This window comes from Lactuca sativa, chromosome 2 (genome assembly GCF_002870075.4).
Source record: "Lactuca sativa cultivar Salinas chromosome 2, Lsat_Salinas_v11, whole genome shotgun sequence".
NCBI classification, from domain to species: domain Eukaryota; kingdom Viridiplantae; phylum Streptophyta; class Magnoliopsida; order Asterales; family Asteraceae; genus Lactuca; species Lactuca sativa.
This window is the reverse complement of record NC_056624.2, coordinates 194,411,086-194,430,410: the sequence shown is the minus strand read 5'-3', so window position 1 is coordinate 194,430,410 and position 19,325 is coordinate 194,411,086. Positions and strand designations below refer to the sequence as shown.

Genomic DNA, 19,325 nt, shown 5'->3' with positions numbered 1-19,325 from the left:
AAAAAGGGTTTGAGATACGATAATGTACCTCCTCCTTTTAATCACACATATCAGTATCACCCTTTGACTAAAGAGGAGATTTGCAACGAACCATTCATGGTTTATGGCAAACCAACATATTTTGTTTCAGGAGGATTTATTAATGTTGAAAATACTAGAGTTTCTACTTCCTTTGCAGATCAATCCTTAAATTAGTCAAAGCACGAAGTTGAAGGATCTGTTTCTGATAATAAAACCAAGTCTAAAGCTGAAGTTTTAGTTTTAAATAAAGACTTTATTTTTCCTGATGTTGAAAGTGACTATGTTTTTTGTGATTTTTCTGCACCTACTAGTTTGAATGGTTTTAAAGTGGTTGATGAGATGTTTGATAATTCTGATGTTTGTAACGATATTAATAAAAACTCACCATTTCCACAAGTCACTCCATCTAATACACCCTCACCTATCTCACAACCTACTTCTTGTTCATGTTCATGTGAGAAAAGCAAGGGTGTCGGTATGGAAAATAAATCTGAAAAAGGAAGTACATGTTTTAATAATAACAAACAGATTTGTTTCAATTGTGGTATTGGTGGTCATATAGCTAGAAATTGTCCTAATAGAATGTTTGTACATTATATGTCACAAAGAGGAGAGAACGAATTTAGAGGAAGGTCTTTAACTAGTGAAGGGTCTAGTTAGTGGTTTGGTCTAGGCTTTCATTGTAATAAGTTCTTTTGAGTCTTTATGCAGTTTTGGTAGGTTGTTTGTTAGTTTACGGCCAAGTAGTGAGTTTACGGCCGTAAACCCAGTATCTGGCCCAAGTCTAGTATATATAGGGGTTGTGTAGGTCTTTAATGGTTGTTGATGCCAAAATAGTTCATGGTCATAGAGAACAAGTTGTACCATACGTTTTATGCAATATAAGCGTGTGCAATCTTGTTTCAATTCGGTTTCTATATTCTTTCTTATTCTATTTGATTGTGTGATTGGTTGATCATTGGTAAAGATCCGTTTTCAGGTCCTTACAATTGGTATCAGAGCAAGGATTGTATCAGTCAATTTTATCAGATCTGGAACTTATTTGATCTTATTTTTGAAGGATTCTTGCGTTTTTAGATAGATCTCTGAAAAATAAGGAGGGTTGTTCTTCGCATTTTTCATAAAAAACGGGTTTTTGATCGACTTTTGGAACAAAAATTGGTGAAAAATGTTGTTTTTCACGTAATCTGAGAAGAGTTTACGGCCGGAAACAGTTTACTGCCAGAGTTTACGGTTGCTGGAGTTTACGGTCGGCGGTTTGCAACAGCTTTGACGGCTAGGGAAGATTGACTTTTTAAGTTTGACTTTTTAAGTTTGACTTTTGAGTTTGAATTTTTTAATTTGACTTTTAAGGTTGACTTTTCTGGTTTATAGTCAAAGTGTTTGACTTTTAAGGTTGATTTTGGCTTCTAGTTGTGCTTTTAATGGCTTTTAAGGTCAACGAGGGAAATAAAGACATGAAAGAGAATCGTCAGGATATGTTAAGACAAAATTTCAACATGTTCAATTATATCCCTGGAGAAACCCTAGAAGCTCAGTTGCAGCAATTTACTACACTTACTACTAAGATGAATATAGATGGGATCTTCTTAACTAAATCTGAGATAAACAAAAAGCTACTGAATTCACTTCCGAAATCGTGGGATATGAACGTGGCTGTCATCAAGAAGACAAAAGATCTCAATCATCTTAGTCTTGCTGCTGTAATTGAAAAACTTAACGCTTTGAAGTGTGGAAATACAATGAGTTCTGCAAACATCCCGATCAATGAAGTTTCATGCTCTCCATCATGTGAATCTACGATTAAACTTCTTCGTGAACAAATTGATTTATTAAAAAGAGAAGTTGAGGACCTGAGATATGAAGGATATCAACTCAAGAAAGGACAAAAACCCCTAAAGGTTGAATTAGAAGCAAAAACCAAAGACTTTAGGAGTTCTTTGGAAGTTCTTGATAACCAGGGTATATCGGGAAGTGGGGAACACGTTCTAGGGCAACTAAAATTGAACCATTTAAAAGGTTGCCTGTAGATCTCGCTGCTTAATTTAAGTGGACAACAATGCCCGTGGTCGTTGTCAGCTAAATGGTATATTTGGAAAATTTTGTCAATATCCTTCGTGTTTAAGTGGACCACAATACCAGCAATTGACCAGATCTATTCATGAAGGTGAAGGTACTGATAAACAAAGTTCAGGCTGTCTCACAACTTTGATCCCAAATATTTTTCTTTTTGTTAAATTTGTTCATAGTTTTTCTCTATGCAAAAATTTAGGGGGAGAATTAAAAAAAAAAAAGAAATTCAAAAATCAAACAAAAATCAGAAAGTTAAAATCCAAAAATAGTGTTATTTCTTTTTCAAAAAGATCAAAAATCCAAAAATATTTTTTTACGTTTTATTTTTCCGGAAAACATGAAAAATCCAAAAATATTTTTTTGTGTGCTAAGTTTTTCTTTAGTTTTGTTTTGTTTTGAAAAGTGAATCCAGGCGTAGATGAGACTCATGGAGACTGTATCGAAGATTTTCTGAGCCAAAGCTTCATCCGTGAGCATCGAAGAATTCTTATTCAAATGAGCAAGAAACGAAGATTATTCTTTCAACAATCAATCCTCCAACCCCAGAAGCAAGGTGAAACTGCACTTGAAGATTATGTGACAGATTGCATTGAAGCCTCTTCAATCAATCTGCTGCTATCTATGAACCTGCTGAAGTGATCCAGAGGATTATTTCTCTCTGAAGTTCTCTCTAAAGATTCTCAAGTTGAAAGCACCAATTTTCAAGAATCTCTACAAGAAGCCTCCTCACCCAATGTGCGTTAAATGTCAAATTATGAATAAATGCCCAACTGCTCAAGATGAAGTCATTTATTGAAGATTCATCAAGTTCATCTTGAAGCTGTGAAGTCATCGAAGATAAACGCTGAAGCCAATCTCCAACTGAAGATTAACAAGAAAAGTCAGCTACTTTTTTTTTTTTGAGGGGGGGGGGGGGGGGGGGGGGGGCTTGTTGGGTCATTGAAGAAAAGAAAGCTATAAACCAAGGGAGATATTATTTGGTCAAAACTATGGTTTATACTTTGATTTTCTGTGCAATTGTAGTTTTATGTAATATTTTATGTGTTTACGGCTAGGTGGGTGTTTATGGCCGTAAACCCATTTACGACCGTAAAATCATTACGGCCCATGATCCCCATTTACAGATAAATAAATGTTAGGTGGGTAAGGAGAGATAGATGAACGTGAGAATAGAATATAGGAGCTTAAGTGAGTGCATTTGAAGGTGTTCTAAAGAGAGAAAAAAGAATGTGTGTGAATCTTGTATCCGGATTTTCATTCATATAAATACATACAAGATTCATCATCTTCTTCTTCTCATTCTCTTCTATTTTGATCTAGCATCATCCGTTTGATTGGGATTCCGCACCATCAAACGGATCTGATTGATACTCAACATATTATAAGTATTTATGAAACATATATAGAAAAATGCATCATTTTTTTCTAAGAACCTCCGGGAAAGAATCCGTCTTGTCGATTTTGTCTGCATGAGGAGCTATCTTCTCTTGGGCAAATTGTTGAACACCTTCTTTGAACTGCAGTCATGATTGCAACAGGCTGTAGTAAAACTCATCAATCTATCGTCTTAGACTTAGAGGTTACTTATACATAAATACAAGAATAATCACAGTCGTCCATTTTATAACTCACAAACAAAAGAAAGAATAATATATATACCCTTATTTGTGTTTCATCGAATAACAAAGAGGTTGAGAAGGAAGCAGCAGCTATTTTCCGTCGTGATACTGTCGTTCCATGCACCACAATTGGTCTAAGTACTCTCAGTGATCTCTGCATCGATCGGCTTTGACTTCTCGAATCAGATAAATTTAATCTATATCCGAGAAAGAATGATTTCCAAAATATCTATTTAATGCTATTATAATGACCCATGCCCTTCTGTGTCTCCATACCATACATATAAATACGATGAGTGAACTTCCAAAAGTCAACGACATTTAAAAATGGATTTTCTAAATAAACGTGTAAAATTCCTAATGCATGAAGATCACCTAAATTTTGTTCATCGTTATCAACGCTCAATGTTGCCATTAAGTATAAGGGTACCCTTGCTATTAATATAAAATCACCTTATCTTATTTAAAAACAGATGCATTTGAAAAAAAGGTTGTAGAATATAGATGTTTTCAAAATGTTTGTAGAAATAAGGCTATAGAGTATTGTTCAAAAAAAAGAAGTTCTAAAATATCATTGCAATATCATCTTCGTTACATCATTATTATATCCCTACTAAACTTACTAAATTATGAAATAACAACCAGTCCACCACTCCATATATTTATATATTTTTATCTTTTATTTATTTTAATACAACATTTAAAAAAACACAATATATTCTAAGCAAAATAATTTTTTCAGTAAATAATCAAATAAACATTACCTTAATAAAAATAAATACATAAAATTAAAACTACCTTACTCTAAAACTCAAAATTACATTAGAAACCTCTTTCAAAAAAATTACATTAGAAACACTTACTTTAAAAATAAAAATTAAACTAAAATTAGAATCGACATATTTTTCTTAAATTTTATGTTGGGTTTTTAAAAACGCTTGTAGTTGTAGCAGAAGTGCAACGTCTCAAATTTTAAACCAAAATTTTCATTTAAAATCCGATTAACGTTTAAGTATATTCCTAAAAACATATTATATTATCCTTTTATTTTGGAAATATAAGCTTAAACATAGTTTATTTATTAAACCAGCGGAAGTCAAAAACAACAAATCTTCGATGCGAATGTACAATCACATCGCGTTCTTCCCTTGAACAACCTTAAAAATATTTAACTTAACAACATAAGCATAATGCTTAGTGAGTTTTCAAGTATACCACATATTCTATCATAAATATAATGCATACAAGCAAGGCTCTCAGCACTATAGTCGATCCACCATCATCCCTATCAAGCGTACATATCAACATTACATATATAATCATTGGCACCCTTCCATCATACCCCATACCATCTCTCAGACACCAGCTCTCAGCCATCATACAACCACCGACTCTCACTCATCCCACAATTATACATAAGTTACTGTTAATATTGAAGGATCGCCAATGTATAGTCATGCGTAGTTAGAAAATAAGATAGTCAGTCGAACATGTGTTCCTTCCCTAAGGCATTTATCAAACAAGAATAAACAATAAGGTTGGATTAAGAGTTCTAAGGTTATATAAATTAAACTACATACAGCCCCTAGGACATTCTTTCAATAATCAACCAACACTAACAATACTCCAACTAGACATGACACATAAAAGTATCATACAATCAAACAATCAGATACCCAACAAGGGAAATATTATTTGGTCAAAACTATGGTTTATACTTTGATTTTCTGTGCAATTGTATTTTTATGTAATATTTTATGTGTTTACGGCTAGGTGGATGTTTATGGCCGTAAACCCATTTACGACCGTAAAATCATTACGGCCCATGATCCCCATTTACAGATAAATAGATGTTAGGTGGGTAAGGAGAGATAGATGAACGTGAGAATAGAATATAGGAGCTTAAGTGAGTGCATTTGAAGGTGTTCTAAAGAGAGAAAAAAAAGAATGTGTGTGAATCTTGTATCCGGATTTTCATTCATATAAATACATACAAGATTCATCATCTTCTTCTTCTCATTCTCTTCTATTTTGATCTAGCATCATCCGTTTGATTGGGATTCCGCACCATCAAACGGATCTGATTGATACTCAACATATTATAAGTATTTATGAAACATATATAGAAAAATGCATCATTTTTTTCTAAGAACCTCCGGGAAAGAATCCGTCTTGTCGATTTTGTCTGCATGAGGAGCTATCTTCTCTTGGGCAAATTGTTGAACACCTTCTTTGAACTGCAGTCATGATTGCAACAGGCTGTAGTAAAACTCATCAATCTATCGTCTTAGACTTAGAGGTTACTTATACATAAATACAAGAATAATCACAGTCGTCCATTTTATAACTCACAAACAAAAGAAAGAATAATATATATACCCTTATTTGTGTTTCATCGAATAACAAAGAGGTTGAGAAGGAAGCAGCAGCTATTTTCCGTCGTGATACTGTCGTTCCATGCACCACAATTGGTCTAAGTACTCTCAGTGATCTCTGCATCGATCGGCTTTGACTTCTCGAATCAGATAAATTTAATCTATATCCGAGAAAGAATGATTTCCAAAATATCTATTTAATGCTATTATAATGACCCATGCCCTTCTGTGTCTCCATACCATACATATAAATACGATGAGTGAACTTCCAAAAGTCAACGACATTTAAAAATGGATTTTCTAAATAAACGTGTAAAATTCCTAATGCATGAAGATCACCTAAATTTTGTTCATCGTTATCAACGCTCAATGTTGCCATTAAGTATAAGGGTACCCTTGCTATTAATATAAAATCACCTTATCTTATTTAAAAACAGATGCATTTGAAAAAAAGGTTGTAGAATATAGATGTTTTCAAAATGTTTGTAGAAATAAGGCTATAGAGTATTGTTCAAAAAAAAGAAGTTCTAAAATATCATTGCAATATCATCTTCGTTACATCATTATTATATCCCTACTAAACTTACTAAATTATGAAATAACAACCAGTCCACCACTCCATATATTTATATATTTTTATCTTTTATTTATTTTAATACAACATTTAAAAAAACACAATATATTCTAAGCAAAATAATTTTTTCAGTAAATAATCAAATAAACATTACCTTAATAAAAATAAATACATAAAATTAAAACTACCTTACTCTAAAACTCAAAATTACATTAGAAACCTCTTTCAAAAAAATTACATTAGAAACACTTACTTTAAAAATAAAAATTAAACTAAAATTAGAATCGACATATTTTTCTTAAATTTTATGTTGGGTTTTTAAAAACGCTTGTAGTTGTAGCAGAAGTGCAACGTCTCAAATTTTAAACCAAAATTTTCATTTAAAATCCGATTAACGTTTAAGTATATTCCTAAAAACATATTATATTATCCTTTTATTTTGGAAATATAAGCTTAAACATAGTTTATTTATTAAACCAGCGGAAGTCAAAAACAACAAATCTTCGATGCGAATGTACAATCACATCGCGTTCTTCCCTTGAACAACCTTAAAAATATTTAACTTAACAACATAAGCATAATGCTTAGTGAGTTTTCAAGTATACCACATATTCTATCATAAATATAATGCATACAAGCAAGGCTCTCAGCACTATAGTCGATCCACCATCATCCCTATCAAGCGTACATATCAACATTACATATATAATCATTGGCACCCTTCCATCATACCCCATACCATCTCTCAGACACCAGCTCTCAGCCATCATACAACCACCGACTCTCACTCATCCCACTATTATACATAAGTTACTGTTAATATTGAAGGATCGCCAATGTATAGTCATGCGTAGTTAGAAAATAAGATAGTCAGTCGAACATGTGTTCCTTCCCTAAGGCATTTATCAAACAAGAATAAACAATAAGGTTGGATTAAGAGTTCTAAGGTTATATAAATTAAACTACATACAGCCCCTAGGACATTCTTTCAATAATCAACCAACACTAACAATACTCCAACTAGACATGACACATAAAAGTATCATACAATCAAACAATCAGATACCCAACAAGGGAAATATTATTTGGTCAAAACTATGGTTTATACTTTGATTTTCTGTGCAATTGTATTTTTATGTAATATTTTATGTGTTTACGGCTAGGTGGGTGTTTATGGCCGTAAACCCATTTACGACCGTAAAATCATTACGGCCCATGATCCCCATTTACAGATAAATAGATGTTAGGTGGGTAAGGAGAGATAGATGAACGTGAGAATAGAATATAGGAGCTTAAGTGAGTGCATTTGAAGGTGTTCTAAAGAGAGAAAAAAAAGAATGTGTGTGAATCTTGTATCCGGATTTTCATTCATATAAATACATACAAGATTCATCATCTTCTTCTTCTCATTCTCTTCTATTTTGATCTAGCATCATCCGTTTGATTGGGATTCCGCACCATCAAACGGATCTGATTGATACTCAACATATTATAAGTATTTATGAAACATATATAGAAAAATGCATCATTTTTTTCTAAGAACCTCCGGGAAAGAATCCGTCTTGTCGATTTTGTCTGCATGAGGAGCTATCTTCTCTTGGGCAAATTGTTGAACACCTTCTTTGAACTGCAGTCATGATTGCAACAGGCTGTAGTAAAACTCATCAATCTATCGTCTTAGACTTAGAGGTTACTTATACATAAATACAAGAATAATCACAGTCGTCCATTTTATAACTCACAAACAAAAGAAAGAATAATATATATACCCTTATTTGTGTTTCATCGAATAACAAAGAGGTTGAGAAGGAAGCAGCAGCTATTTTCCGTCGTGATACTGTCGTTCCATGCACCACAATTGGTCTAAGTACTCTCAGTGATCTCTGCATCGATCGGCTTTGACTTCTCGAATCAGATAAATTTAATCTATATCCGAGAAAGAATGATTTCCAAAATATCTATTTAATGCTATTATAATGACCCATGCCCTTCTGTGTCTCCATACCATACATATAAATACGATGAGTGAACTTCCAAAAGTCAACGACATTTAAAAATGGATTTTCTAAATAAACGTGTAAAATTCCTAATGCATGAAGATCACCTAAATTTTGTTCATCGTTATCAACGCTCAATGTTGCCATTAAGTATAAGGGTACCCTTGCTATTAATATAAAATCACCTTATCTTATTTAAAAACAGATGCATTTGAAAAAAAGGTTGTAGAATATAGATGTTTTCAAAATGTTTGTAGAAATAAGGCTATAGAGTATTGTTCAAAAAAAAGAAGTTCTAAAATATCATTGCAATATCATCTTCGTTACATCATTATTATATCCCTACTAAACTTACTAAATTATGAAATAACAACCAGTCCACCACTCCATATATTTATATATTTTTATCTTTTATTTATTTTAATACAACATTTAAAAAAACACAATATATTCTAAGCAAAATAATTTTTTCAGTAAATAATCAAATAAACATTACCTTAATAAAAATAAATACATAAAATTAAAACTACCTTACTCTAAAACTCAAAATTACATTAGAAACCTCTTTCAAAAAAATTACATTAGAAACACTTACTTTAAAAATAAAAATTAAACTAAAATTAGAATCGACATATTTTTCTTAAATTTTATGTTGGGTTTTTAAAAACGCTTGTAGTTGTAGCAGAAGTGCAACGTCTCAAATTTTAAACCAAAATTTTCATTTAAAATCCGATTAACGTTTAAGTATATTCCTAAAAACATATTATATTATCCTTTTATTTTGGAAATATAAGCTTAAACATAGTTTATTTATTAAACCAGCGGAAGTCAAAAACAACAAATCTTCGATGCGAATGTACAATCACATCGCGTTCTTCCCTTGAACAACCTTAAAAATATTTAACTTAACAACATAAGCATAATGCTTAGTGAGTTTTCAAGTATACCACATATTCTATCATAAATATAATGCATACAAGCAAGGCTCTCAGCACTATAGTCGATCCACCATCATCCCTATCAAGCGTACATATCAACATTACATATATAATCATTGGCACCCTTCCATCATACCCCATACCATCTCTCAGACACCAGCTCTCAGCCATCATACAACCACCGACTCTCACTCATCCCACTATTATACATAAGTTACTGTTAATATTGAAGGATCGCCAATGTATAGTCATGCGTAGTTAGAAAATAAGATAGTCAGTCGAACATGTGTTCCTTCCCTAAGGCATTTATCAAACAAGAATAAACAATAAGGTTGGATTAAGAGTTCTAAGGTTATATAAATTAAACTACATACAGCCCCTAGGACATTCTTTCAATAATCAACCAACACTAACAATACTCCAACTAGACATGACACATAAAAGTATCATACAATCAAACAATCAGATACCCAACAAGGGAAATATTATTTGGTCAAAACTATGGTTTATACTTTGATTTTCTGTGCAATTGTATTTTTATGTAATATTTTATGTGTTTACGGCTAGGTGGGTGTTTATGGCCGTAAACCCATTTACGACCGTAAAATCATTACGGCCCATGATCCCCATTTACAGATAAATAGATGTTAGGTGGGTAAGGAGAGATAGATGAACGTGAGAATAGAATATAGGAGCTTAAGTGAGTGCATTTGAAGGTGTTCTAAAGAGAGAAAAAAAAGAATGTGTGTGAATCTTGTATCCGGATTTTCATTCATATAAATACATACAAGATTCATCATCTTCTTCTTCTCATTCTCTTCTATTTTGATCTAGCATCATCCGTTTGATTGGGATTCCGCACCATCAAACGGATCTGATTGATACTCAACATATTATAAGTATTTATGAAACATATATAGAAAAATGCATCATTTTTTTCTAAGAACCTCCGGGAAAGAATCCGTCTTGTCGATTTTGTCTGCATGAGGAGCTATCTTCTCTTGGGCAAATTGTTGAACACCTTCTTTGAACTGCAGTCATGATTGCAACAGGCTGTAGTAAAACTCATCAATCTATCGTCTTAGACTTAGAGGTTACTTATACATAAATACAAGAATAATCACAGTCGTCCATTTTATAACTCACAAACAAAAGAAAGAATAATATATATACCCTTATTTGTGTTTCATCGAATAACAAAGAGGTTGAGAAGGAAGCAGCAGCTATTTTCCGTCGTGATACTGTCGTTCCATGCACCACAATTGGTCTAAGTACTCTCAGTGATCTCTGCATCGATCGGCTTTGACTTCTCGAATCAGATAAATTTAATCTATATCCGAGAAAGAATGATTTCCAAAATATCTATTTAATGCTATTATAATGACCCATGCCCTTCTGTGTCTCCATACCATACATATAAATACGATGAGTGAACTTCCAAAAGTCAACGACATTTAAAAATGGATTTTCTAAATAAACGTGTAAAATTCCTAATGCATGAAGATCACCTAAATTTTGTTCATCGTTATCAACGCTCAATGTTGCCATTAAGTATAAGGGTACCCTTGCTATTAATATAAAATCACCTTATCTTATTTAAAAACAGATGCATTTGAAAAAAAGGTTGTAGAATATAGATGTTTTCAAAATGTTTGTAGAAATAAGGCTATAGAGTATTGTTCAAAAAAAAGAAGTTCTAAAATATCATTGCAATATCATCTTCGTTACATCATTATTATATCCCTACTAAACTTACTAAATTATGAAATAACAACCAGTCCACCACTCCATATATTTATATATTTTTATCTTTTATTTATTTTAATACAACATTTAAAAAAACACAATATATTCTAAGCAAAATAATTTTTTCAGTAAATAATCAAATAAACATTACCTTAATAAAAATAAATACATAAAATTAAAACTACCTTACTCTAAAACTCAAAATTACATTAGAAACCTCTTTCAAAAAAATTACATTAGAAACACTTACTTTAAAAATAAAAATTAAACTAAAATTAGAATCGACATATTTTTCTTAAATTTTATGTTGGGTTTTTAAAAACGCTTGTAGTTGTAGCAGAAGTGCAACGTCTCAAATTTTAAACCAAAATTTTCATTTAAAATCCGATTAACGTTTAAGTATATTCCTAAAAACATATTATATTATCCTTTTATTTTGGAAATATAAGCTTAAACATAGTTTATTTATTAAACCAGCGGAAGTCAAAAACAACAAATCTTCGATGCGAATGTACAATCACATCGCGTTCTTCCCTTGAACAACCTTAAAAATATTTAACTTAACAACATAAGCATAATGCTTAGTGAGTTTTCAAGTATACCACATATTCTATCATAAATATAATGCATACAAGCAAGGCTCTCAGCACTATAGTCGATCCACCATCATCCCTATCAAGCGTACATATCAACATTACATATATAATCATTGGCACCCTTCCATCATACCCCATACCATCTCTCAGACACCAGCTCTCAGCCATCATACAACCACCGACTCTCACTCATCCCACTATTATACATAAGTTACTGTTAATATTGAAGGATCGCCAATGTATAGTCATGCGTAGTTAGAAAATAAGATAGTCAGTCGAACATGTGTTCCTTCCCTAAGGCATTTATCAAACAAGAATAAACAATAAGGTTGGATTAAGAGTTCTAAGGTTATATAAATTAAACTACATACAGCCCCTAGGACATTCTTTCAATAATCAACCAACACTAACAATACTCCAACTAGACATGACACATAAAAGTATCATACAATCAAACAATCAGATACCCAACAAGGGAAATATTATTTGGTCAAAACTATGGTTTATACTTTGATTTTCTGTGCAATTGTATTTTTATGTAATATTTTATGTGTTTACGGCTAGGTGGGTGTTTATGGCCGTAAACCCATTTACGACCGTAAAATCATTACGGCCCATGATCCCCATTTACAGATAAATAGATGTTAGGTGGGTAAGGAGAGATAGATGAACGTGAGAATAGAATATAGGAGCTTAAGTGAGTGCATTTGAAGGTGTTCTAAAGAGAGAAAAAAAAGAATGTGTGTGAATCTTGTATCCGGATTTTCATTCATATAAATACATACAAGATTCATCATCTTCTTCTTCTCATTCTCTTCTATTTTGATCTAGCATCATCCGTTTGATTGGGATTCCGCACCATCAAACGGATCTGATTGATACTCAACATATTATAAGTATTTATGAAACATATATAGAAAAATGCATCATTTTTTTCTAAGAACCTCCGGGAAAGAATCCGTCTTGTCGATTTTGTCTGCATGAGGAGCTATCTTCTCTTGGGCAAATTGTTGAACACCTTCTTTGAACTGCAGTCATGATTGCAACAGGCTGTAGTAAAACTCATCAATCTATCGTCTTAGACTTAGAGGTTACTTATACATAAATACAAGAATAATCACAGTCGTCCATTTTATAACTCACAAACAAAAGAAAGAATAATATATATACCCTTATTTGTGTTTCATCGAATAACAAAGAGGTTGAGAAGGAAGCAGCAGCTATTTTCCGTCGTGATACTGTCGTTCCATGCACCACAATTGGTCTAAGTACTCTCAGTGATCTCTGCATCGATCGGCTTTGACTTCTCGAATCAGATAAATTTAATCTATATCCGAGAAAGAATGATTTCCAAAATATCTATTTAATGCTATTATAATGACCCATGCCCTTCTGTGTCTCCATACCATACATATAAATACGATGAGTGAACTTCCAAAAGTCAACGACATTTAAAAATGGATTTTCTAAATAAACGTGTAAAATTCCTAATGCATGAAGATCACCTAAATTTTGTTCATCGTTATCAACGCTCAATGTTGCCATTAAGTATAAGGGTACCCTTGCTATTAATATAAAATCACCTTATCTTATTTAAAAACAGATGCATTTGAAAAAAAGGTTGTAGAATATAGATGTTTTCAAAATGTTTGTAGAAATAAGGCTATAGAGTATTGTTCAAAAAAAAGAAGTTCTAAAATATCATTGCAATATCATCTTCGTTACATCATTATTATATCCCTACTAAACTTACTAAATTATGAAATAACAACCAGTCCACCACTCCATATATTTATATATTTTTATCTTTTATTTATTTTAATACAACATTTAAAAAAACACAATATATTCTAAGCAAAATAATTTTTTCAGTAAATAATCAAATAAACATTACCTTAATAAAAATAAATACATAAAATTAAAACTACCTTACTCTAAAACTCAAAATTACATTAGAAACCTCTTTCAAAAAAATTACATTAGAAACACTTACTTTAAAAATAAAAATTAAACTAAAATTAGAATCGACATATTTTTCTTAAATTTTATGTTGGGTTTTTAAAAACGCTTGTAGTTGTAGCAGAAGTGCAACGTCTCAAATTTTAAACCAAAATTTTCATTTAAAATCCGATTAACGTTTAAGTATATTCCTAAAAACATATTATATTATCCTTTTATTTTGGAAATATAAGCTTAAACATAGTTTATTTATTAAACCAGCGGAAGTCAAAAACAACAAATCTTCGATGCGAATGTACAATCACATCGCGTTCTTCCCTTGAACAACCTTAAAAATATTTAACTTAACAACATAAGCATAATGCTTAGTGAGTTTTCAAGTATACCACATATTCTATCATAAATATAATGCATACAAGCAAGGCTCTCAGCACTATAGTCGATCCACCATCATCCCTATCAAGCGTACATATCAACATTACATATATAATCATTGGCACCCTTCCATCATACCCCATACCATCTCTCAGACACCAGCTCTCAGCCATCATACAACCACCGACTCTCACTCATCCCACTATTATACATAAGTTACTGTTAATATTGAAGGATCGCCAATGTATAGTCATGCGTAGTTAGAAAATAAGATAGTCAGTCGAACATGTGTTCCTTCCCTAAGGCATTTATCAAACAAGAATAAACAATAAGGTTGGATTAAGAGTTCTAAGGTTATATAAATTAAACTACATACAGCCCCTAGGACATTCTTTCAATAATCAACCAACACTAACAATACTCCAACTAGACATGACACATAAAAGTATCATACAATCAAACAATCAGATACCCAACAAGGGAAATATTATTTGGTCAAAACTATGGTTTATACTTTGATTTTCTGTGCAATTGTATTTTTATGTAATATTTTATGTGTTTACGGCTAGGTGGGTGTTTATGGCCGTAAACCCATTTACGACCGTAAAATCATTACGGCCCATGATCCCCATTTACAGATAAATAGATGTTAGGTGGGTAAGGAGAGATAGATGAACGTGAGAATAGAATATAGGAGCTTAAGTGAGTGCATTTGAAGGTGTTCTAAAGAGAGAAAAAAAAGAATGTGTGTGAATCTTGTATCCGGATTTTCATTCATATAAATACATACAAGATTCATCATCTTCTTCTTCTCATTCTCTTCTATTTTGATCTAGCATCATCCGTTTGATTGGGATTCCGCACCATCAAACGGATCTGATTGATACTCAACATATTATAAGTATTTATGAAACATATATAGAAAAATGCATCATTTTTTTCTAAGAACCTCCGGGAAAGAATCCGTCTTGTCGATTTTGTCTGCATGAGGAGCTATCTTCTCTTGGGCAAATTGTTGAACACCTTCTTTGAACTGCAGTCATGATTGCAACAGGCTGTAGTAAAACTCATCAATCTATCGTCTTAGACTTAGAGGTTACTTATACATAAATACAAGAATAATCACAGTCGTCCATTTTATAACTCACAAACAAAAGAAAGAATAATATATATACCCTTATTTGTGTTTCATCGAATAACAAAGAGGTTGAGAAGGAAGCAGCAGCTATTTTCCGTCGTGATACTGTCGTTCCATGCACCACAATTGGTCTAAGTACTCTCAGTGATCTCTGCATCGATCGGCTTTGACTTCTCGAATCAGATAAATTTAATCTATATCCGAGAAAGAATGATTTCCAAAATATCTATTTAATGCTATTATAATGACCCATGCCCTTCTGTGTCTCCATACCATACATATAAATACGATGAGTGAACTTCCAAAAGTCAACGACATTTAAAAATGGATTTTCTAAATAAACGTGTAAAATTCCTAATGCATGAAGATCACCTAAATTTTGTTCATCGTTATCAACGCTCAATGTTGCCATTAAGTATAAGGGTACCCTTGCTATTAATATAAAATCACCTTATCTTATTTAAAAACAGATGCATTTGAAAAAAAGGTTGTAGAATATAGATGTTTTCAAAATGTTTGTAGAAATAAGGCTATAGAGTATTGTTCAAAAAAAAGAAGTTCTAAAATATCATTGCAATATCATCTTCGTTACATCATTATTATATCCCTACTAAACTTACTAAATTATGAAATAACAACCAGTCCACCACTCCATATATTTATATATTTTTATCTTTTATTTATTTTAATACAACATTTAAAAAAACACAATATATTCTAAGCAAAATAATTTTTTCAGTAAATAATCAAATAAACATTACCTTAATAAAAATAAATACATAAAATTAAAACTACCTTACTCTAAAACTCAAAATTACATTAGAAACCTCTTTCAAAAAAATTACATTAGAAACACTTACTTTAAAAATAAAAATTAAACTAAAATTAGAATCGACATATTTTTCTTAAATTTTATGTTGGGTTTTTAAAAACGCTTGTAGTTGTAGCAGAAGTGCAACGTCTCAAATTTTAAACCAAAATTTTCATTTAAAATCCGATTAACGTTTAAGTATATTCCTAAAAACATATTATATTATCCTTTTATTTTGGAAATATAAGCTTAAACATAGTTTATTTATTAAACCAGCGGAAGTCAAAAACAACAAATCTTCGATGCGAATGTACAATCACATCGCGTTCTTCCCTTGAACAACCTTAAAAATATTTAACTTAACAACATAAGCATAATGCTTAGTGAGTTTTCAAGTATACCACATATTCTATCATAAATATAATGCATACAAGCAAGGCTCTCAGCACTATAGTCGATCCACCATCATCCCTATCAAGCGTACATATCAACATTACATATATAATCATTGGCACCCTTCCATCATACCCCATACCATCTCTCAGACACCAGCTCTCAGCCATCATACAACCACCGACTCTCACTCATCCCACTATTATACATAAGTTACTGTTAATATTGAAGGATCGCCAATGTATAGTCATGCGTAGTTAGAAAATAAGATAGTCAGTCGAACATGTGTTCCTTCCCTAAGGCATTTATCAAACAAGAATAAACAATAAGGTTGGATTAAGAGTTCTAAGGTTATATAAATTAAACTACATACAGCCCCTAGGACATTCTTTCAATAATCAACCAACACTAACAATACTCCAACTAGACATGACACATAAAAGTATCATACAATCAAACAATCAGATACCCAACAAGGGAAATATTATTTGGTCAAAACTATGGTTTATACTTTGATTTTCTGTGCAATTGTATTTTTATGTAATATTTTATGTGTTTACGGCTAGGTGGGTGTTTATGGCCGTAAACCCATTTACGACCGTAAAATCATTACGGCCCATGATCCCCATTTACAGATAAATAGATGTTAGGTGGGTAAGGAGAGATAGATGAACGTGAGAATAGAATATAGGAGCTTAAGTGAGTGCATTTGAAGGTGTTCTAAAGAGAGAAAAAAAAGAATGTGTGTGAATCTTGTATCCGGATTTTCATTCATATAAATACATACAAGATTCATCATCTTCTTCTTCTCATTCTCTTCTATTTTGATCTAGCATCATCCGTTTGATTGGGATTCCGCACCATCAAACGGATCTGATTGATACTCAACATATTATAAGTATTTATGAAACATATATAGAAAAATGCATCATTTTTTTCTAAGAACCTCCGGGAAAGAATCCGTCTTGTCGATTTTGTCTGCATGAGGAGCTATCTTCTCTTGGGCAAATTGTTGAACACCTTCTTTGAACTGCAGTCATGATTGCAACAGGCTGTAGTAAAACTCATCAATCTATCGTCTTAGACTTAGAGGTTACTTATACATAAATACAAGAATAATCACAGTCGTCCATTTTATAACTCACAAACAAAAGAAAGAATAATATATATACCCTTATTTGTGTTTCATCGAATAACAAAGAGGTTGAGAAGGAAGCAGCAGCTATTTTCCGTCGTGATACTGTCGTTCCATGCACCACAATTGGTCTAAGTACTCTCAGTGATCTCTGCATCGATCGGCTTTGACTTCTCGAATCAGATAAATTTAATCTATATCCGAGAAAGAATGATTTCCAAAATATCTATTTAATGCTATTATAATGACCCATGCCCTTCTGTGTCTCCATACCATACATATAAATACGATGAGTGAACTTCCAAAAGTCAACGACATTTAAAAATGGATTTTCTAAATAAACGTGTAAAATTCCTAATGCATGAAGATCACCTAAATTTTGTTCATCGTTATCAACGCTCAATGTTGCCATTAAGTATAAGGGTACCCTTGCTATTAATATAAAATCACCTTATCTTATTTAAAAACAGATGCATTTGAAAAAAAGGTTGTAGAATATAGATGTTTTCAAAATGTTTGTAGAAATAAGGCTATAGAGTATTGTTCAAAAAACAAGAAGTTCTAAAATATCATTGCAATATCATCTTCGTTACATCATTATTATATCCCTACTAAACTTACTAAATTATGAAATAACAACCAGTCCACCACTCCATATATTTATATATTTTTATCTTTTATTTATTTTAATACAACATTTAAAAAAACACAATATATTCTAAGCAAAATAATTTTTTCAGTAAATAATCAAATAAACATTACCTTAATAAAAATAAATACATAAAATTAAAACTACCTTACTCTAAAACTCAAAATTACATTAGAAACCTCTTTCAAAAAAATTACATTAGAAACACTTACTTTAAAAATAAAAATTAAACTAAAATTAGAATCGACATATTTTTCTTAAATTTTATGTTGGGTTTTTAAAAACGCTTGTAGTTGTAGCAGAAGTGCAACGTCTCAAATTTTAAACCAAAATTTTCATTTAAAATCCGATTAACGTTTAAGTATATTCCTAAAAACATATTATATTATCCTTTTATTTTGGAAATATAAGCTTAAACATAGTTTATTTATTAAACCAGCGGAAGTCAAAAACAACAAATCTTCGATGCGAATGTACAATCACATCGCGTTCTTCCCTTGAACAACCTTAAAAATATTTAACTTAACAACATAAGCATAATGCTTAGTGAGTTTTCAAGTATACCACATATTCTATCATAAATATAATGCATACAAGCAAGGCTCTCAGCACTATAGTCGATCCACCATCATCCCTATCAAGCGTACATATCAACATTACATATATAATCATTGGCACCCTTCCATCATACCCCATACCATCTCTCAGACACCAGCTCTCAGCCATCATACAACCACCGACTCTCACTCATCCCACAATTATACATAAGTTACTGTTAATATTGAAGGATCGCCAATGTATAGTCATGCGTAGTTAGAAAATAAGATAGTCAGTCGAACATGTGTTCCTTCCCTAAGGCATTTATCAAACAAGAATAAACAATAAGGTTGGATTAAGAGTTCTAAGGTTATATAAATTAAACTACA

At 31.8% G+C, this 19,325-nt stretch overlaps 1 protein-coding gene across 14 annotated transcripts in view; it reads right to left on the bottom strand.

Moving 5' to 3' along the window:
- Positions 1-18,301, bottom strand: part of LOC111899866 (isovaleryl-CoA dehydrogenase, mitochondrial) — a 33,958-nt gene extending 15,657 nt beyond the window's left edge. The window contains exons 1-3 of one of the 14 annotated variants that reach the window (XM_052768607.1): positions 6,093-18,301; positions 3,754-5,972; positions 3,528-3,611 (exon numbers count right to left, since the gene is read on the bottom strand). In XM_052768607.1, the coding sequence (XP_052624567.1) occupies positions 3,528-3,611; positions 3,754-3,873 (204 nt within the window). In that variant the 5' untranslated portion in view covers positions 3,874-5,972; positions 6,093-18,301. Of the gene's footprint in view, positions 1-3,527; positions 3,634-3,753 lie in introns of all 14 variants that reach the window. The other 13 variants (XM_052768601.1, XM_052768613.1, XM_052768606.1 and 10 more) reach the window with 13 other exon arrangements.
- Positions 18,302-19,325: the final 1,024 nt, after the last annotated feature.